This window comes from Furipterus horrens, unplaced genomic scaffold (genome assembly GCF_987537825.1).
Source record: "Furipterus horrens unplaced genomic scaffold, mFurHor1.1.pri manual_scaffold_2, whole genome shotgun sequence".
Lineage (NCBI taxonomy): Eukaryota > Metazoa > Chordata > Mammalia > Chiroptera > Furipteridae > Furipterus > Furipterus horrens.
The window spans coordinates 217,126,951-217,149,085 of NW_028327172.1; the positions used below are offsets into that span (position 1 = coordinate 217,126,951).

A 22,135-nucleotide genomic window follows, 5' to 3' on the forward strand; every position below is an offset into this window, starting at 1 on the left:
GTCAGCACGCGCACGCCCGCGCGGTGGGTGTGTGGCCCGCACAGACACGGGGGCACACCCAGAGGGCTCATCGGGCACAGCCTCTCCACCATCCCTCGCTACCACTCCATCCTGGGTGGGGGGGGCTTCATACAGGCAAGTTCTAAGGTAACAAAAACTGTCTTAAAAAAGAAACACTGTCGAGTGTCAGTTGTACTGTACTGAGCTTAACGTACAACAAATTCAATGCAAGAACCACCCAGGGCCCAGCCCCTGACACTGTCAGTGGTTGGGTGGAATCTACACACCAGTCCCTGCGGCCCTGGCTCCTCCCCAACCCCTGGCCTCTGCCAGGCGTCCCTCCGGCTCATTTCACTGGCTGTTAAGCTGCACTGCACTGGGAACGGAGCTCCGACAGCCGTCCTACAGTGCTGGGGTACAGAGCGCCCCATCTGCAAACTGCCCGGCCGTCCTCCAGGACCTGGGCTCACCTGCAGACGCTCGGAGGCGCGCTGATGGAGCCGTCTGTGGTGGGGGGCGGGGGTCCAACTGAAGCAGGACAGAAGCTCTTGCGTGTATCCACGAAGCCAGGAGAGGTGGCCGCAGTTTTAGGGAAGTTGGGAGCCGTGAGACTCGCCAGGGGAGGCGTGGAGGCTGGAGAGAGGGCGGCGGGGGCGAGGGTGGGGAGCGGCGCCAGGCCCGTGGGGCTGCTCCTCGGGGCGGCCGGCACCGCACGCCTGTGCTCCTCCTTGCTGATGCCATGGAAGACCTCACCTGCATCACAGATGAGGCCGTGCCAACAGCTGAGCCACATACACGTGCGTGTTCCTCTTAATTAAGACTTTTCACCAATTTTTTTTTGTGTGTAAACATGTTCAGATTATAGAAAGTTTGAAGAAATACCACAAAGGGTACCCAATACCCTTGACCAGGATTCATCACTAGTGGACATTTTGTCCTATTTCCCTCACTCCTGACACACACGTTCCCCCGAGAGCAGGTGCCACGCGTGACCACAGCAGCACCCCGCAGCAGGCACGCGCCACCACCAGGACGCTCTCCTGCGTGGCCAAGCCCTGCTTAGCAGGCCCCGCGGGCACCCCTAGCCCAGCCTGTCTACCCTGTACTCCTTTCACCCACACTGACACCCGAGCAAAGACACCCGTCCCGCAGCCTGGGTTTCCAGTCCTGTGTGAGGCTGAGCTGACGTGCTTGGGGCACACGTGCTACCAAGGCCAGGCCACAGCCTTCCCAGCAGGCTGCCCGGGCCCCTCCTGTCAGCGGTGGCGAGGCTGCCTCCGGCCAGGCGTGCACCAGCAGGTGCTGCTCCCAGGGGGCGGGGACACTGCGCTCCCCACTCTGACACCCAAGGCTTCCAGCACCCACTGAGGGCGCCCCCCTGCTGGCTCCGAGCGGCCCCCGCTTCTCTCGCTCTGCTCGCACAACAGCAGCGAGCGTCCCCTCCTGTGTCAGGGAAGGCCCCCACCCCGCCCAAGCACCCAGGGCCCCTGCCCTCTGCCCTGTGAGCCCCTATGGGCCGGCTCCCACGTCCTGACCCGCCGCGGGCAGGTGGCATCCCTGCTGCCAGGGTCCCCACACCGTGCTACAGGCCAGAGTGGGACGGCCACACTGGGCGCCAGCAGTGCCCTACAGGCTCGCGCTCCGAGGCTCTGCCTCTAGGCTACTGAGAACTTCTCTGCGTGCTCTGGACGGCAGGGCAGGGCCCACGGGCACGGCCTCCAGGGCAAGCCTCGCGGCCACTGCTGGGGCAGCGGCGTTCTCTCGGGCACGAGCGCTGGGAATGGCGCTGACCCCCAGCCCGCGGAGCCCGCCCGCCACGCCTTACCCATGGATGGAGGCCTCTTGGACGACACTCTGAACTGGCTGTTGCTCGACTGCACAGTGGTGGCCGTGCAGGACACGGAGGAGGTGGCCGACGAGGTGGCCATCACCACTTTGTTTGCTTCCATGAACGCATCTTGGAAGTTATACAAACATTTCTTTTTTGCGGCATTTTTCTTCTCTTTACAATCCAGAACGGCAGGTGTTCCGTTGCTTGATGGAGGTGGGAGGGTGTCGGGTCTCGTCTCTGACAGCGTGGGCCCTAGCACGTCACCCCCTTCAGAGAAGAAGGGAAATTAGGCTTCTAAAAGAGACAGTACTCGGTTAAAACCTAAAGGGCACCTGGGGCTGCTCTGAAGTGAGGCGTCTACTGGGATGACGCGACTCACCTCACGTTAATGTTAAGAAGAAAATTTCCTGAGCACTCACGACGTGCCAGTGCCTGTGCTAGATGCTTTCCAAAGGTTACTTTATTTTAATGCCTTAAAACTCCTTTCTGAGCTTGGTACGATCATTCCCATCCTGAAGAGGAAGAAACTCAGGCCCAGAGAGGCTAAGCAACTTGCCCAAGGTCACACAGCTAGAAACCGTTTCCAGGCCCAAACCAGATGTCAGCCTAGCTTGCTGCTCTGACCACATGCAGTGGCTGGGTATGGGGCCACCAGGGGCTCTAACCACGTGAGGACAGAGATGAGGCGTTGGGACCAGCCCCTCCGCAGGGGCCTGGGTGCTGCAGTAACAGCTGTGCCTCAGCCGCTGGGAGGATGAGCTTGTCAGAGGGCGAAATCCCATGGAGACAGAGAGAGCAGGAAGGAAGGCCAGTCACGACATGCCGGCTGACGGCGGCACTGCTGCACCGTGCATGCGGGCACTGAGTCGAGGTCTGGTTGTTGCCAGCGCTCAAGAGCCACAGGCCAAACACCGAACCCTGGACACAGGACGCTCAGCAGCACTGGGGCAGCAGAGACCCAGCATCAGGACCCGGAGCCCCGCCCACCACAGGACAGGACGCCGTGGAGGGGTGGGCTGACCACTGCAGATGGAGACGGGGGTTGAGCAGCCGGGGCACAGCCGCACGAGGGCCCGGCCCCTCGGGGACTTCCACGGGAGACCCTGGCCGCAGACGGCCGTCCACTACCCACGCGTCGCTATACAACCTGAAGGAAGTTTAACAGGTTCCTTACCAGAGATTGTATCTGGCAAGAAAGTGCTAGGACTCCAGTTCTTATCATTCATCACTTCTGATCCCCAGAGACTGATAAACTTAGAGCTGTTCCACTCTGGAGTAGTCCCGAAACAGCTCGGGTAGATGTGGTCTTGAAGGGGCGCGCTGAACACCTGCGGCTTGCTGGTGTGGTTCTGAACAGGTGCTGGCGGTAAAGCCTACAAAAAAAGAGATCTAATCATATATCGAAAGTAATATTCTGTTTAAGTAATTAAGCGACAGACAAGTCATTGCTGGAAACCGAGAGGGACACGCTCATGGTGAGAGGCACCGGGCGGAACACGTCTCACGGACAAACTTGACCCAGATGGAGATGCTGAAAGCAGCTGATGCCTCACGGAACGCATCCCAGACCCCTAAGGTGCTCAGCAACTTCGAGGACCCCCCCCCAGTCACAGTTTACGTGCGGTCACGTGCACAGGATCTGTTCCTCTGGCTCACGCCCACTCAAAGTATTAACGATCACTGCTAAAAAGTCAACTCTGGAATCGACGACAAAAACGGTAAAACCCTTCGTGCAGGGCATAAGCGTGTGATGTTGTTGGAAGACCCTGGGCAAGGCCCTCGTCCAAGGGAGGGGGCGGGGCGTCTTCCCATCCCTGCTGCTGCCTGGCCTCCACCCGCACCCCCACCTCCACCTGCACGGCTGGCCCGATCTCCTCCTGCTCCCGCCCCTCAGTAGCCAAGTGAGTGTTCTGAGTGCAAGCAAGAGCTGGCAGCCCCCGTGCTCCCGACGGCCAGTGGCACCCACTGCTCTAAGGCGAAGGCACAGCTGTAGCCGCGCCAGCCCGGTCCTGCCTGCTCCCCGGGCCCCTGCGCATCCTGGCCTCCCCTTGGTCCTCAAACTTCCAGCTCCTCCCTGGCCTGACCTTCGCTTGTGTGTCCCAGTTCAAGTACACGCAGCCCTCAGCTTGCCATCCCAGACTGACGTTCACCGTTCAGGCCCCATATCCCTTCCGCAGAGAAGCCACCGCTGACGGCCATCACCACCCAACACTCACACCCAGACATGCGCCTCCCACGGCACACAACAAAGCCACAACCCTCCCTCTGGGCACTTAACCACACCTCGAACCATGCCCACTGGTTCAATGTCTGCCTTTCCTTGAGTTCTATGAGCTTCAAGAGGGAGCGGGCCACAGGGACCCCCGCCCACGCCCCACCCCGGCTTTCCCTAGCAGGCCTATGCTCGGGCACGGCTCCCGTAGAAAGCCTGGCCATGCCACCCTCGGGGATCCTCATGAGTAGTGAGTCTGTGCACTCGTGTGACAGGGCTTCGAGAGGACTCCCAAGAGCAGGTGATGGCTCAGTAGAGCCCCTGGGGCCCGGATGGGGTGACAGGCGGGGAGGGGAAGCGAGTCAGGGAACAGGCATGGCCCATGTCCATGGACAGCTGTGTCCTAGGCTGATGGGCTACAGGGGCCAAATGACAGAGAACTTGGTACCACTCCCTTCCTGAGAGCCAGGAGCTGCAGAGGGCTGTAGCACCGGCAAGGCGACCTGGCCAGGTGAATACAAAGGTCAAGCTGGGGCAGTCTGGTGACTGAGCCACTAGGGGCAAAGATGGCACTGGAGGCAGTCTGGGGGTGAGAAATGGTGACAACGCGGAGGACGGGGAAGTCAAAGCTCTCGGGACAACAGCTTGACTAGACGCCAAGCCGGTAACGGCCATCTCTGGCTCCATGCCCAGCAAGTGGTCAGTGACGGAGCTGGATGTGCACTCGGGTCCCATTCGCAGCCTTCAGGCTTCGGACTGACGGGTTCCGGTGTCGGCTCTCCCTTTTATCAGCTGTGGGACCTCAGGAAGCCACCCCATCATCCTGTGTGGTAGTTTCCTCACTACGATGTAGAAACACCCACCTCCAGGGCCTGCGCTGAGACTTAAGCCAGACAACGTGCCGCTGGTCAGCACACTGCGTGGCCCAGAGTGAACCTTCGTGAGTGCGACAGTGGCCCCTCACCCCTGCGCAGGACTGCGGGCCCTCCTCACCCCCTCCTCTGCGCCCAGGGCAGCGGAGGGGCCGTCTCTCTGTCCGGGCGGTGTAGCGCGCCTGTAGACCTTGCCTGGGCTCGGGAGGCAGAGATGCAGCGGGAGGCTGGAAGGAGCATTCGGAGTTTGGAAATGGGAGGAAACAGATCTGGACTGGAGGCCCTGGGTCAAAGCAGGAGCCTCTGTTCTGCAGAGGCCCCAGGGACAGGGAGAGAATGAGAAGACTGCACAGCCGCAGACGAGAGGCCCGCTGAGAGCTGCTGCGCTGGGAAGGGTCTGACGGGAAGTAACTGCACAAAAGCACTCTCAGTCCTGGAGACCGCCGGCCCCGGGGTGGGCATGTCCGGCAGGCGGGCAGCTGTGGCCCTGCTGAGAGGCAGCTCTGCTGCCGGCCCCACGGGGTGGGCCTGAAGGGCAGAAGCACCTCCAGGGCTCAACCCTGTCCCAAGGGCTTCCCGAGCACCCACGTGGCCGCGGTGGCCTGGTTTCATCTCGAGGAAGCCGGGCTGACAGCCTGGGCCCACCACCCATGCGTCCAGAGAGCCTCCTCTGCACAGCGGCCACCGGCCCAACAGCCAGCTCCCCGGCTCTGTCCCTCCTCACTCTGCACCCACAGCTGCTGTTAGAACACACCCCAGAGTTCTGGTTTTGCAGCCTGAGTGTGCTTCTGTCCTCTCCTCACACTGTGAGGGTCCCGAAAACGGGGAGCAGGGTGCAGGGGTTTCCATCTCCTGGTGCGGGGCACAGGGCCTGGCACACACTGCGTACTGTCACTGTCGGGCCGAGTTCAGCGGGAGGACTAAGGGGACAGGACCGTGGGACAGTGACACTGTCAGCATACACTAAGGACTCTGCATTCAATTTACACAGCTCCTCAGAAGCCAGCCAACTCAGGACAGGAGACCGAGCCGTGACCGTCCAAGGGCGCGGGGACCGTAACACACAGGCTGAGGCTGCAGAATGTCACACAGGCCCCTGCTACCCGCGTCAGCTCGGGGTTTCCTCCAGAGGAAACGGGTGCCTGGGTCAGGGCTGCCTGCTTCGGCCACGGCCCCTCGCCTGACTGCACGCCCATGCCCCACGCCGCTTCCACGCACACACCAGCCCACGTGTTCTCCCTACACAGAGGGACTCACAGGAAAGCACACCTCCTGCTTCTAGGTAACGCGCTGACACGCATGTGCATGCAGCCAGACGCTTCTGTGAAGCTGGGAACTCACGCAGGAGCTGATGGCCACCCATGTCGCACGCCGCCTTGTGGCCCCACAGCCGTAGGCACGGTGCAGGGGCCGGCGAGCCAACGACGTGCTCGCGGGAGGGCCTGCCCACACCGCACATTCCACCCGGGAACCCCACAGGCAAGAGGACGGGGTCCTCGGCACCCGGCCGGCGGCAGTGACGAGGCAGAGCACCAGCTACTCTGGGGGCAGCCGCCGTGCCCCCGCCTCCAGGAGCTGCCTCCTCCCTCAAACTCCGACCCGGACGTCCCTGTGCGCACGCTCCTCCTCACGCAGCACCTCTGCGGGGACTGGGCCTCAGGGATGCCGAGGGGTGGCCACCAGGCGCTGCCCTCAGTGAGAGCGGCCTGGAGACCACCTCCAGTGTCCTCCCGTCCCCGTGCAGAATCCCAGACATCGCTCCGCCTCTGTCCCCAGGCCCTTGGCCAGCGGTGCTTGTTCCACAGCACGTTTTCCGGGCCGAGAAGACGCGGGGCTTCGAGCCGGAAGCCCCAGGGGTCCGTCCACAGCCGGGAAGCAGGTGTGGCCTGCGGCTCCTGGACCACGTGGGGCAGGCGGTGAGACTGCCCCACCAGCCCACGTCTGCTCCTCTGTGAGGTCTGGCGTCCCCCTCTGCCGGGGCTTCTCTACTAACGGGGGACACTTCCCCCTCGATCCCAGATAAATGGCACCAAGCACCTCTGCGCCAAGTGCTGAGCCGCAGAGGAAGCAAGGGAAGCCTCTCACAGAGAAGCGGGGCAAGAGCAAAGGGCCAGGTGGGGGTGCAGGGCACCAGGGTGCAGTGCCAGGGCCGCCCGGCCCCACAGCAGGCAGGAGAGCTGGAGACCGTCCAGAGCAGCGGCGGGGCCGAGGCGTGTCCGCGCCCCTGGGGCACCTCAGGCCGGCTAGTGGAGACCGTCCCCGAGCAGGCCCCCTGCTCCGGGCCTCAGGGTTCTCGCAGAGCGACGTGAGCAGGGCATGGCCTCACAATAAGAAGTCACCACACACGTCAGGGGACAACACAGCAGCAGAAACAAGCCAGCTGAAGTCCTTGGGCTTCCCTCCAACCCAGAACAGCGACACGCACGTCCATGACTCGTGACAAGCTAGTCGTGGCCTTGACCCGGGCGCCCAAGATACGTCACGGTGTTTAGGAGAAGAGCGTGTTGGGCTCTGTCGGAGCAGCTGGGGCCCCCCCAGGGTTAGCCGGGAGGCTGACCCAACGAGGCTCCCAGGATGAACAGGGAGAGAGGGGACGAGAAATGGGGACGAGAGCTGCCGAAGGACGAAGGGAGCGAGGAGGCCTGACAGAGTCAGTCCAGGCTCGGAGGCACGACAGCCTGGCCGAGCAGGACACGCAGAGAGACGGCTGAGAACGGTCACACAGGACACGGAAAACGACGGCCACGCCCAGGGCTCTCACGGAGAAAGGACCGTGTGCAAGGACACACGAGTCGTGCGAGAAGAGAGATGCTAGAAATAGAAAACCCCGTAAGAGAAACAAAGTCTGCTTCTGACGAGCTGACCAGCGGGCTGGACACAGCCAGGGAAGGAGTCGGGGGGCTTCAAGGTACTCGGAAAACTTCTCAAATGAAAATCCAAAGAGAAATAGGAATGAAAATCCACCACCACCAGCACCAACAATAGTAAAACAGAACAAAACATCCAGGAATCGTGGGATGATTTCAAAGCACGCAACATACGGTAACTGGAACACCAGAAGGAAAAAAAAGAACAGATGGAAGAAATATTTAAAGTCATAATGCTGAGGATGTTCCAAAATTCATGACAGACACCAAACCACAGAGGCAGGGAGCTCAGCGACCACCAGAGAATAAATACCCCCAATCTACACCTTGGCATATCATATTCAAACTGCAGAAAACCAAAGACCAAAAAGAACCCCCTCAAAGCAGTCCAAGGGCAGGAGTCCCTGCATTTGTAAAACAAGGAAAAGAACCACAGAGGACGCCTCATCAGAAACCAGTGAAGCCAAATATGTTTCGGTGTTGAAAGACCACCGCCACCAGCCTAGAGTCCTGTAGCAAGCGAAGTCACCCGTCACAAGCAGACGAGAAACACACTCCCTCACACGCAACCCGAGACAGCCCGGCGCCAGAAGACCTGCCCTGCGAGAACGTTAAAGATTCTCTCCAGGCAGAAATAAAATGATATAAGTCAGAAACACGGATCTACGTGAAGGGAACAGAAAAGCAATCGAGAAGGAATAAATAAAAGTAAAATAAAATCTTTTTTTCTTTATTATTTGACCTGAAATATATTCGGCCACTTTGCTGGAAGCAGTGACTCCGCCTGAGCGGGTCACGGCGGCGTGTTGCAAGGGCTGGGAGGGCACCTTCACGACACGTGAGGCGGGACAGTGCTGTCTGGAGGGGACTCGAGGCAGCTGAAGTGCATATCCCAATACGACTGTGAAAATTAAAAAGTAAGGATAATGGATATGCTAAGAGAGGAGATTAGATGGAACCAGAGAAGGCAGGAGAGAGGCCTCTGGTACCGCACGGAAGACATCGCAGTGCTCGCCTGGCCAGCTCAGATGTGGTGATCAGGAAACTTACAGACGTGACTGCTGGTCATCGAAACGCACCAAGTCCCTTTCAATGTGAATGGTCTAAACATACCAATGAAATGACAGATTATCACAGCACATAAAAAACGTGACCCCAATACGCACGTGTTTACGCGAGACCTGCTGTAAGTTCTGAGACCTCTTTCATGTCACCAGCAAAGGGGTGGAGACGTGCTTCACGGGCACGGATCGGTGCTGGGGTGGCGACAGTGGCTGCAGCCCCAGCAGACTTCAGAGAAAAAAATCAGGGATTAAAAAGGGCACGAGAAAAAAATATACGGAAAGGATGTCCCATGCTGCTGATATGAGGGCCCGTCCTCCAAGAGCACAGAACAGTCCTGAACAGGGAGGCCCCCAACGACAGGGCATCTGACCCCGTGGGGCAGAGGCAACAGAACTGCGAGGAGAAGCAGGAGCCCCCACTGCGGTGGCGCAGACATCAGCACTCCTCCGTCGGCGTGGGCAGACCCCGCAGCAGCAGATCAGGGAGGACAGCGGAGCTCAGCGGCACCGTCAGCCACTGCACGTAACTGGCGTCTCCAGACCGCTTCCTCCAACAACCGCAGGTCAGGCCTTCTTCCCAGGCCCCCACGAATCGGTCACCAAGAGAGACCACACTCTGGGCCATAAAGCACCCTGAACACATTGAAAATCACAGACACACACAGTTCTCAGATCACGGTGGGATGAAAGTAGACTCAGTAACAGAAAGGGAGCCGGGAAATCCCAAAATACTTGGGGTTACCCCGCCGCAGATTTGATTTCTTATCTAGCATTTCATTACTGTATTTTCCTCCTGTAACTACTTTTTAACTTGCAAACGACTTACATCTCAACATATAAACTCAATGTACCATTGATATGGAGACATCTGAAAACGGTCTTCAAGTTTTCCTAACTGCAAGAAAGTAAGACTTTCTAACACTCATCTCAAACATTTTAGGCACCAAGTATTTACCCACAACAGCCAACGGGTGAGTTATGACAATGACATCGAGTCTTACAGGCGACCGCTGCCACCTCACCAGAGCAGAAACCCTTGAGGGCCCCGACATCGCAGAAGTGGAGGCAGGTCACAGTGCGTCCGTGCGCACGCCGCCCACCAGCCTGCACCCCCCGCCCACCTCCCAGCCACGCTCAGGACATCACTGGCCAAGCCCGGTCCCTCTCAGAGACCTGCCCTGACGGAACTCAGGACAAAGGTCGCCGTCCTACACAGCCGTCTGCTCTCTCAGGAGCTGTGAGCGCCTGATGCATGTAGGTGCCGCTGTACCCACAGCACTCAACCCAGTCAGGCGACCTCGAGTCACACAAACTCCTTCTGCAAGACCTGGTGAGGGGCCAGGAAGCTTCTTTAGAGAAACCAGCAGTGTGACACCAGGTACAAATGAAAGACTTTGCCAAATCATTGCATTTTTCCAGATGCAAAGGCACCCAGCGAATGTACTTCAAATGCAGCGGTGAGCGGTCCTGACTCCACAGCTCAGTGCTTGACGTAGAGCTGACCAGCCTGTCCTCTGGGTCTGCCTTTCCACTGCAGACTGTTCCCCTCCGTCTGCTGGATTCAAGCCCACCAGGCATCAAGTAAGTAATTTTAGGTACAGAGAACGCTCCCCTGAACGCTACTTCCTCCTTTATCCTGCAGACTAACTGCAGCACCCTGAGAACAGGCCGCAAGGCCAAGGACGTCAGTTTTTAAGCAGAGTGCCGACACCCTTTGGGAATAACCAATTTCAGGACGTGACTTGAAGATTTTCAGGAACCAACTCTTGAACAGCTTTTACCAGCAAGCAATAAGAGAACATTCTAACCTCTCTTCTCGGAACGTAGGTAAGAGCAGGGTGAGCAGCTTCCCGACCTCGTGCAGGCACCGGAGGGGAAGAAGCTGTGCAGACGGGGAGACCACACACACAGCCTGGCTGTGAACGCGGCCGGGCCTACTCACAGCCCTGGGTTCTGCGACTTGAAGCAAACGACATTCAACGAAACCAATATTACCACAAATTAACTGGTATAATAAGAGTTGTTTCTATGGCATCTCATTGTTATAATGAAACAATGTTGAACAAAACATTATTCAAGCACCTACTGTCTACACCTGAAAACGCTATTAAGTCATTCTATTAATAAAGGTATCATTAAAGGATCACTGAGCAATATTCAAGCTAACACAACTTAAGCATGAATTGGGTTATGAATTTGGTTATAGCGTCCAAACCCTAAAGCAGCCATTTTAACCCCCACCTGCACCCTGGCCCAGCACACACACAGCAAACCCCAGTCCGGGTCCCTCGTCCCCCAGGGCCAGCCCCGTGGGAAGCTGGTGTCACGGTATCTGAAAGACCCTCCGCGACATGGCCTCCCTCTCTAGCTTGGCTGATCAGTTTAAATTAACAAATCAGGAGAATTTGGGGGAAATGCTGTTTTTGATTGATGAGAACTAACCTTGAACCAGAGTAACTGATAAAAAAGAAGAATCAGGATGTCTGGAGAAAGTTATTAAAGCTAAGTTCGAAACGGCAGAGAGGCAAAGCTACCCGAGGGCACAGACAGGAACCCAGCCCGGGCCGGGCCCACAGCCCAAGGCACCGCCGTGAGCGCAGATCACAGACCGCAGCTTCTTCGGGACCCCGCTCCCGCTCCGAGCAGGCTCAGCACAGGGGCTCTCCGGAGGCCATGCTGGCCCGCGCGGGCTGCCTCACATGCGTGTGGCGGGGATGCCTGATGCGTGGCGCCCAGGGCTCCCCCGTCCAGCCGCGAGTTTCCAAGTCCTGAGTTTTGTGCTTAGAGCATCGCTGTCTCCGACCCGAGGGCCCAGCAGATGCGGAAGGACCCACGCGCCCCACCCTACTAAGAGCCAAGCCCTAGGGGCCACAACTGCAGTAGCCCCAAGTTTTAGCCCACACCCTGAAAAACTCCATTCTAGTGAATTCTGAAGGAAAAACCTTGACTTTCACAACTGAAAAGGTTCAAAATCCCCAGAGCTCAGGCGCCAGCAGGGAAGGACCCTCTCTGCACGAGCCACCTCCCGACAGCTCTGTCGGCCAGGCCGTCTCCCCACTCACCTTGCTGTGTGTGAAGGGGGGCGCCGCGTACAACGTGGGGTGGATCAGGGGGCGAGGCAGGTGTGGGACGGTGTGCAAGGGCACGTGCCCGTGGATGTGGGGGTACAGATGCAAAGCGGGGTGTGTGGGCTTCTCTGGGCTCAGGAACTGGTGGCCAGGAGGGAGGGCTCCGGCCGTCATCGCCGACAGCGGCAGTCCAGAAGCTTCCTGCTTACAGACGTGGCATTCACAAGTGTTCGCAGTTTGTTCCGCCTGAAGGAAGAGAAGCAGCTGCTTACTCAGAGGGACGAGGATGGGTAGCAGCTCAGGTCAGCCACACCCTGCCCAGCAGGTGACAGCAGGGGCAGGCTCGTCCCGACACCCTGCTGGCCAGGGCCCTCCTTCTGAGGGAAACAAGGGACCCAAGAGCTCAGGACCTCAGGAACCCGAAGAGCGGGATGCACAGCCCACTCCCCAGCTGTCTGCATCTTGGGCCTGGCTGTGCAGGAATAAGACACTGGTGACAAAGGCAGAATGGGCCAGAGAGGGACTTCCACTGAGGTGGAGAGGGGTGTCCAGCGGAACACAACCGTCAGAGGCTCGGGGGGGACTGCGCAGCATTTATTCACGCGCACCTGTCGGGGCCGAATGGCAGCACACAGGAGCCTGGCTTCCCGCCCGGGGCTCTGTCCCCGCCTCACGCCCACACCCCTGAGCAAACCACAAAGCACTAAGGAGCAGCAGAATTAGAACGGTGCAAGCAACTTGTTTAGGACAAGAAAAGAAGTACAGGGAGAACACAGGAGTGAAGCCCCCAGGCAGAACGTGGCAGCAAAGGCAGGCGACGGCAGCACCAGCCACCACACTGAGCACATGACGTGCCCCAGAGAAGGGCACAGCTGAGGCGCACGTTTGGCGAAGTGGAAGAACGCAGGATCGATGCATAAAATCAGTTGTACGAGTATTTCTATACGTTACCATCAACTGAAGATCAAAATTAGAAAATATTTACTATAGAATCAAAAACATTGAAACTTAAGAATAAATCCAAAAAATATATTCAAGGCCCACAGACTAGAAATCTTTTCAAATCAGAGAGAAATTAAAAATGACTTAAGTGCAAAGACACAGCATGTTTGTAGACCGACAGGTTCAATTTTGTGAAGACTGTGTTTTCCCTCAATTGATCTATATCATCCCACTAGTAAGAGTAGGATCAGAGGATTTTGCTGGTGAATTCTATCAAAGGACTTGGAATATTCAAAAGTTCAATGCATACCCGTGCAAGTCCAAGGAGGGCCCTGACAAGTGTCAGTCCCAGGGAGCATATGGGAGGCACCTGACCAACGCCTCTCTCCCTCTTCCGCCCTCCCTTCCCCTCGCTCCCACAATGCATCTCACGATATTTGGAATGAGTATTAAAAAAATGAACAATGTACAATCAAAGTCCTCGGCCACATTGCAAAACTTTGGGGATGTTCACTCCAACAGACTGCTGTAAACCTTCACCGTTCCAGTTTTTAAATCCTGAGTCAAGCGCCAAAAAAATTTAAAAAAAAAAAAAGCCATGCCAAAAATAAATGAATAAAATCTTCAAAAAAAAAAAAAAAATTAAAAAAAAAAAAAATACCCAAGCAGGTTTTTTGTAGAAGGCAACAAGTTGATTCTAAAACATCAGTGGAAATGCAGTTTTGAAAAAGGCCGGCCAAGCTGGAGGACAGACCCCCCCCCAACCCCCAGCCCGAGGACAGAGCGGCTGTCAGGGCTCCTGTGGTGGAAGGACCCAGAGGGCGCTGAGTGCACTTGCCAAAAGATGCCTTTAGGTCCTCACCTCACACGTGAGCAAACAGTCAAATGAGCCCCAGGCCTGACTAGGACAGGCTGAAATGACCCCTCTCCCTGAAAAACAGTGGTACATCAGGCAACGCTTTTTTGGATGTGACATCAGAACAACGTTTCATGAAGAAAACACCTGGTCAACAGGAATGCATCAAAATGAAAAACTTCTGCTTTTAAAAAACACCATAAAAAACTAACAGACGTGTCAGACCAAGAAAAAATAGCTGCAAATCACATACTTGATGACGGACCTGTACCAGGGCACGAAAAACTCTTACAACTCAATAATCAGAAGACACGTAAGTATATGAAAGGATGCTCAGTTCTGCCCATGACAAATGGAATGAAAGCCAAAACCTCAGGCGGTTACCGTTTCTTGTCTATGAGACATGCAAAAGTCCAAACCCGTGGCAGGGCCTTCTTCCAGGGGTCAGGAGAGGCCACTGCCCTCTGAACCAGTGAAGCCCCTGGCGACCCATCCTAGGGACGCATCTGCTTATGCATTGAACGTCCAAGGCATTAGGCTGTTCGTGGATAGTTTATGAACCCAGTGCCCATCAGCAGGGGACTGAAGGAGAACAAGACACACAGCGGACGGCAAGGCAGCGGCAGGGAGAGAGGACGTGCACTCTGCAGTCGGCCAGGACCCCCGGCCGAGTAGGGAGCAGAGCGGGATGTGCACGCGGATGAGCCTGTGAGAGAGAGAATGGACACACGCCCGTGTGTGCATCCATCAAAACTGGAAGGACAGGGTGCGTGAAGCTGGAGACCCACAGGGCCTGGGCGGGGTGGGGTGCCAGATGGGGGGACACAGCGGGACCAAGGCTCCTCCTGCCGCCTTTCATGAACCAGGTCTACACTAACTACTAACGTGAATTAATTGGCCAAACACCTTGACCTTCACTCACTCTTCCTTTCATTTAAACGTTGCCTGAATATCTGTTACAAAACTGTCAGACAAAATAACCATCTGGTAAGACATCCTCCCCTTTGGGCCAGAGGAAAACAGGTATCTGCGGAGTGAGAAAGCTCTTCTATAAAATGAGCCTTTGCTGAGACTTTCCCTCCCACTACTGTGTTTTACTTTAAACACGCGCCCCGTGCTTCTACACAGACAGGGTCGCCGCGACAGCGAGGTGTCCGCGTGCACTGGGGCGCCTGCACAGCCGGGGGTGACTCCAGGACTCAGGCGAGAGACAAAGACTGAAACGGGGCCATGAGCCATGGGGGTCACGTGTTGAGTGCACCCCGGCCCTGTCCAGGGCTGACCTTCCGAAGCTGCTGAGCAAAACCTGACCCTGAGTGCGGTCATGCGCGAGTCTGGAGAAAGCAGACCCAGAGGAGGGGACCCTGCGCACAACGCGGGCTCAGAGATGAAGCCGCACCTGCGGAGCAGGGTAGGATGGGGGGGGGCTGTCTGCTTTGCTGTCGTCCGGCCTGGGGCTCCCGTTCCCTAGGGTGATGCCTTCCGGGGGGCCTGTGGGGGGTTCACCGCCACTCCCTCCGTCGGCCTCTTCGTCATCAGCCTCGGAGGAACTGCCGCAGCTGCTGCTCGCCTGCGGGGACTGAAAGCAAGCAGAGCACCGTGAGGGGCCGGCCCCACGCCCACCGGCCCCGCCCCCACCAGCCCCGCCATGGCCGTACCTCGTCTTTCAGGGCCATGTTGTCCCCGCCCCCGTTCAGCTCGCTGTGCAGCCCGTTCATACTGGCCGCCACCTCGGTGTCGCTGTAGTTGTTCAGCGGGTAAATGTCAGCGAACTTGGCTGACAATGGAGTCACATCTTCGTCGTCACTGCAGCTGAGACAAGCAGAGAGGCCGCTGTGAGCCGCTCACAGGGGCTCTACAGGACCCCCCGACTGTCCTCTTTCAGAGGCACCACCCTGCCCACCATGCAAACTCCCTCACGTTGCATAGTAACCTGTGCCCAAGAGCCAGGGCCCGGAAGGCTCTCTTGTGCCAGCTGGAGAGCCGGAACGCAAAGTCCCGCAAGGAGGGACGCAAAGGAGCCAGAGCTCGCGCCTGGCAGACAAACTCTCTGCCGGTACCGAGCAGACGCCATTCTGCTCAGTGAAGAGCCACGGTGTGTGTGCGTTTCTACACCCACCACCCCCTCAGACAGCTGGCTGAACAAGACTTTGCAGGCGCGTATTCGCGAGGACACTGGAAGTCTCCTATGACCAGACCAGCTCTGGTCAAGTCAGTCACCGTCACAACCCAGCTTTCGCGAGACGTCTATGCCATGGGCGAGTGGGGTTCCCACTGAGGAAACGTGAGCAGGTGCCGAGGCTATCGCTCTAAATGGGCCACCTTAAAACACACGACTCCCTGGTGCATGATGAGAGCTGGCACAGGGGCCCACGGGGCCAGTGGCTGACAGCAGGGCCCCAAGGGCACGTCCGTGGTCGACACCCGCACGCCTCTGGCCCACCTGTGGCCTCAGTGCCAAGACCCAGGAGGTGATATTCCGGCATCAGGGGTGTCCAGCGCTGCCAAACGCGGGCGTCTTTTCCACTTTTTAGGAAAGCGAGACTGAACATACGATGAGGCTCTACAATCTAGAGCTCAGCACGGAGAAGCACACGGCCCCCACGTGGTGGGGGGCCCCTGCAGTGACAGGACGTGTCACCCAGTCAGCACTCACACCCACTCCCGTGAGCATCCCACGTTCCCAGGAAGGAGCCCGAGCTCCAGCATGCACTTCCAGGCCACGTGTGACACGGGAAACCGAGTCCTTCGCTGGCTTGCTACCTGGCTGGGCACAGGGCGGGCACGCCCACCCGGACTGTGGGCGGAAGGCAAGGCCGCCCTACACACCAGCCCATTTGCTCCTGACGGGCACTGACTACTGTTCCATTTCCTTTCAGGTAACGGAACAGCGTTGAAGTTTAGATTTACTGATTTCATCGTTTCAGCGTTGCTTAAAAAAGTGAAGGGCCCTGTCTTGGGAGCAGTGGGATGTCAGGACTTCTGTGGACATCACTGCCTGACCCCCGCCACCACGTGGCTCCGCCCTCTGGAGCCTCATTACTGAGACACAACTCACAAGGCTGGTGCAGAGCCGCTGTCGGCGAGGATGAGTCTGGGGCGTTGCTGGATGGTGATCGGGGAGCTGGAGCCCGACCCTGAGCTTGCAGACGACACGCTGGGTGGACGCATCTCATTGACACAGTCGGGAGTAGAGCCCACCTGCAGCGGCAGCTGGTGGACGTGGGTGTCACTGGCGACAGGGGGGTCCACAATGCCACACGTGAGGATGTGGGAGAGGCTGCAGTCATCGCAAGCACACCTGTTCGGGAGGAGGGACAGTCACCGAGACCGCCGGGGCCTGCCAGGCAGCTCTGCACAGGCCCGTGCGCTGGCTCACCTTCTCCGGTAGTGGCAGCTGGGGCAGTCGGGCACGCTGAGCCGGGACGACAGCACCTGCCTCACGGCGTCGGTGAAGTTGTTCTCGCCAGTGACCGCTTTCTTACTGGTTAACTAGAGGAAATTGTAGAACAACAGGTTAATTCTGTAGGACGTGTCTCCTGTTATTATACGTTCATGCTCATTTAGAAACCGAGGTCACTGCTTCCTGAAGTGGGCCTGGGCTAGGGCCAGGAGCGGGGACGGCAGACCAGGAGTGCGCAGGGAGCCACACAGGCCAGCGACCAGTCGCCCCGGACAGGCTCCTGGCAGGAGATGCCTGGCCTTCCCCCAGGACCTGTCACGGGCCGGTACTTGCTAGGTACCTGCAGCTCCTTCGAGATGAGTCACCGCCCAGTGGAGCTGAGGTTCTGGGAGAGCAGACAGGCAAGAGACTGGGGGGCAGGGAGGGGTGCGTGGTATCAAAGGGAGGTGCTTGCAGAGACCTGCTGGGGGGCCACAAGGCCCAGGCCTGAGTGGGGCCGGGAAGAGGCTGTGTTGGCGGTTCTCCCAGAGGCTGGGGACAAGCACCAGCTGGGCATCCCTCAGACACCGAGGGCCTGCTGACCCTGGGCTGAGCAAGACGGAGGCTCAGGGACCCGTGGGGCGGGGGGGTGGGGGGTGGGGGACTGGGCTGAGCGTGTGGCCTGGCGGGGCTGCGGGCTGTGCACCCAGAATGTCCACGGGCTAGCGGGCCTGGACGCTCGGCCCGCAGATGGCAGAGGCGGAGGGAAGAACGCAGCGGTGAGGAAGGCCAGCTGGAGAGGACCCTGGCGGCAGGAACGAAGACCGGCGCAGACGAGGGGTGGGTCTGAGAGCTCCCTAGGAGGTAGAACCTAAACTTCCCAACAGCTAGGCGAGCACCTGGACTTCAGAAGGAACTGGGACCAGCCCTGGCAATGGAGCACTGGCGGCTGGAAGGGCCATCTGGCAGGACAGGAGCCACGCGGGGAGGCTTGGGGGGTCGGGTGAGCGAGCCGGAGACGGGGCCCTCTGTCTACCTGTGGTGCCAGAGGAGACCACGGGCGTGAGAACACGGTACAGCAGGGGGGCGAGGCCAGGAGACTCAGAAAGCCAGGGCGCAGCAGTGGCATGTGGACCAGAGCCAAGGGAAGCCAAGCGTCCTGAGGCCACCACAGCGAGGAAGGAAGGGCCCCGGCAGGAGGGAGGCCGGGGCACTTGGTGGCCTCACTGTGCTGCCCCACGAGTACAAACCAGACATGGCACCCCCGGGAGGGACTGCTGGGCTCACTGCATCAGCCTTTTAGAGCCGCGTACTGTGCAGCGAGTGAGCAACGGCCCCGGCCCACAGCCTCACCTGCTCCTCCAGGAACCGCCGCTGTTTGAAGAGCTCCCAGTCTTCCGTCAGTGCGCGCTGCTTGGTCTTCATCGTCATCTAATAAGGGAAGCAGCAAAGCAAGACGCTGAGCGCCGGCAGGAGCTCCCAGGCCCCACTCAAGGGCACGTCTGATGGCATGTATGGAAGTGTTGCCGTGGATGAGGGCTGGTGGAGCAGCACCAATGTCACTGACACTGTCCATGTCACATCTGCTGGCTGACTCACCGCAGTACCACCGCAGACATGCATGCCCGTTATAAAGAGGAACTAAGGGATCAGAGCAGGTCGACAACAAAGTAAGTGAGTATTTGTCATTTACTGAGTGCGTGGTACGTGCCCTGCATGTGCTGGACATGCAAAAGTGAAGAGGACACATGCCACCAGCCAGGCCTCAGAGCGCGAGGACAGCCTGGGAGCCAGTGAGCCGCGGCCCAAGGACAGTGGGCAGACGGGGGGGGGGGGGGGGGGCCTGACCCACCCACTGACTCGAGCCCTGGAGGAGCCCCAGTAGGCAGGAAGCCGAAGGGTGCCAGGGCCTGGGGGGCAAGGTCAGGGGAGGCTGCCTCCGTTCCCCAGGACAGTGTCAGTCTGGGAAGATGGAGGCGCCGCCCAGGGAGGAGGGGAGGTTCCGACAGTGTGATCACACTTGATGCCAACGGCCTGCGCCCTCTTTTCTCAGGGCACTGTACTCAGAGCAAGTAAGAGCGTAACTTTTCAGTAATGCATCTTTTACCACAATGAAAAAAAACAAATTGAGGGAAAATTAAGAATGGGCCCAAAGCACAGTATTACTTAGGAGGGAGAAGCTGTGAAATGACATTAAATATTGATGTTTATATAAATGTATTCTTATAATTATTAAAAACCTAAGAGTAGCCAATATAAGTATAGAAACAGGATGTACACCTTCTTCCCAAATGCAGTTGACCCTACAGGCAAGGAAAGACTACGAATAAACGCTCCAAACAGTCATTTCGTAAAATAAAATTCATGCATTTGAAAAGAATTTCAGTGGTTTATTAGAGAAGAAACTGATGTTGGCATATTAAACAGGAAAAGCCACACAAATCAGGTCAGATGAAAGGTGCCCACACTGCAGAAAGTATCCAGGTTTAAATGGATCTGAGAGCAAGAGAGAACAACAAAGACTGAGACACATGCGTTCAATGCGAGAAGCCACAACATAAAGCGGGAAACCAATGAATAGGGCAGGAAGGGCTCAGAGGCCAGCGCAGGAGTCACTGGGGAGCAAGGCAGCAGACGCTGGTTCTGCCGACACCTCCAGGTGCCCAGCGGGGAGAGGGCTGCACAGAGCGGTGGGGGCTGGTGGGGGCGGGGCGCAGGCCACACAGAGGAGAGCCTCCCACATCTGCCAATGGTTTTAAAAGCTGAGTCACCCAGGAGAAAGCTTTTCAGATTTCACCTAGCAGTGCGGGCTCTGGCTGCTCCTGACACCTCGGCGGCTCTGTGGGCACTCCGCAGACGCCACAACGGCTTTGCGGGACCTAGTGCTCGCTCTGAAGTGGCCTGAGAGGCAGCCCAGGAGGACCAGGGCATTCTCCTTTCCACGCGAGGACTGACCCTTCAACTGAAACGCTGTGGATAATTTCCTAGGCAAATAGCAATTTGTGAAACTCACTGAACGTAGAAAACCCAAAACAGGCCAATCAATGTAATGTAAACTGAAAAAGTAGTAAAAGATCAATAGCCCTGCCCTGGCCAGATGGCTCGGTTGGTTGGAATGGTGTCCCATACACCAACCACAGGGCTCACGCCTGAGCTGCAGGTTCGATCCCCAATCGGGGTGCACAGCGGAGGCAACCAGTGGGTGTTTCTCTCTCCTCTCTCCCCACCCCCTTAAATCAATAAACACGTCCTTGGGTGAGGATTTAAAAAGAGTCTACAGTCCTGTCCCTCCTGCCTGCAAAACAAATCAGGACCCAAAGATTAATGGAGGTTTCTAGAAAATCCTTTAAGAAACAGAAAATGTAAAGTATTCCTGAAAATGCGAAAACATGGAAAGTTTCTCCAGTTGTTCTCTGAGACTAGATAACCTTCACAGGAAACAGGCACGACCTTCGAGACAAAAACTCCTGCCCCTCACCTTTACGCGAGCCAGAGCGGGCACCGCAACACGTCAGAACACAGACATCAAACCCAAACAGAGCATCAGCCACTTAAATCTTACAAGGGATTAGAAGTCATATATCACAATCTCTTATTTGACTTTAGAGAGAGGAAGAGCAAGAAATGTCGATATTTTTTTATTGAAGAATTTACTTAGAGAGAGGGGAAGGGAGGGAGAAAGAGAGGGGGAGAAACATCCATGTGTGGCTGCCTGACTGGGGACCTGGGCCACAACCCAGGCAGCTGCCATGACTGGGTATCGAACCAGCAACTCTTTGGTTCTCAGACTGGTACTTAATCCACTCAGAGAAGGAAAACTCTGACTCCAAAAAACCTCCGCTGCCTTGCGGCATACCTCTTCAGGGGAAAGGCTAAGGGAGTAAACCCCGACAGAAAATCCGGAGCCGGAGTCCCTAAGGCGGTTTGACGTTGTAGTCAACACCGGCAACTCCTGCGGCGCACCTGAAGCCAAGCTGTATTGACTCCGTCTTTCCCTTGGATCCTTCAGCTGCGAAGAGAGGGGGGGTCTGCTGCATGGGCAACAGCAGACCCTCCATATCACCCTGCCCAGGCTCTGTAGCTTCAGCTCCACTGGAGAGGACACTCCAGCGTCATCACAAGATGTCGATTCAACACGGGAGGAGACAGATACCGTGTCACTCCCGAGTTGGACTGCATAGCCATTCTCGGTGGTGCAGATAGACTCTTAAGAAGCTACACCATCGTCTCTCGAGACGGACGGCTGCCGACGACGACGACGACGACTTAATCCACTGAGGCACACCAGCAGGGCGAGAAACACTGATTTGCTGTTCCTCTTATTGATGCACCATTGGCTGCTTCCTGTATGTGCCCTGACTGGGGATCAAACCCACAGCCCTGGTATTTTGGGACAACACTCTAAACAACTGGGCCTCTAGCATCCTTTAATCCCAGGAATGCAAGGACATTTCAAAATTAGGAAACCTAATTTCTTAAGTCTTTTGGTAATATATAAAAGAAGAAAAAACATACAATCAAATTCAATATCCATTCCTGTTTTTTACAAAAAAAATAATCTTAATAAGCTAGAGAAAAAGCAAACTTCTTTCATTTGCTAAAAAGCATCAAAGATCTGTATGGCAGACATCAGACAATGTCCAATGTCCAAACGCCTTTGCAGCTCGAACAGACACACCAGAGTTCAAGGGCTGGAACCACGACAAACTGTTATCACTTGTAGAAGACCCCATGGTGTCCTGGGAAAGTCACAGCAATCAACTGTCAAGCTCCCACAGAGGGCCGGACAGAGCCCAGCTCCCCTGCACCTGCCCGTGGCCGCTGGCAGGGAGTGTGCTCCGCACTGAAGATGCTGCCCTTGGGGCCCACAAGCTGTCGGAACTGGGGAAGCGCCTGAGAAACGCACAGACCGTAGGGGCAGCACAGGCTACAAAAAGCAGCCTCGCAAAAGGGGCGGAAGGTTCAAATCAGCGCTGGGCGTGGTGACCCTGGATGTGCCTGAGCGCGCCAGGAAAAGCTTCCTTCTCTCACAAGCAGCCGT

General features: G+C 57.2%; 1 protein-coding gene across 1 annotated transcript in view; it reads right to left on the bottom strand.

Moving 5' to 3' along the window:
- Nucleotides 1–22,135, bottom strand: part of FAM193A (family with sequence similarity 193 member A) — a 96,500-nt gene that overhangs the window by 18,016 nt on the left and 56,349 nt on the right. Inside the window, exons 8-16 of the mRNA XM_090267158.1 lie at nucleotides 18,448–18,525; nucleotides 17,092–17,204; nucleotides 16,771–17,013; nucleotides 15,371–15,524; nucleotides 15,112–15,291; nucleotides 11,909–12,160; nucleotides 3,006–3,204; nucleotides 1,826–2,098; nucleotides 471–753 (exon numbers count right to left, since the gene is read on the bottom strand). Of these exons, the coding sequence (XP_090123284.1) occupies nucleotides 471–753; nucleotides 1,826–2,098; nucleotides 3,006–3,204; nucleotides 11,909–12,160; nucleotides 15,112–15,291; nucleotides 15,371–15,524; nucleotides 16,771–17,013; nucleotides 17,092–17,204; nucleotides 18,448–18,525 (1,775 nt within the window). The remainder of the gene's footprint in view (nucleotides 1–470; nucleotides 754–1,825; nucleotides 2,099–3,005; nucleotides 3,205–11,908; nucleotides 12,161–15,111; nucleotides 15,292–15,370; nucleotides 15,525–16,770; nucleotides 17,014–17,091; nucleotides 17,205–18,447; nucleotides 18,526–22,135) is intronic.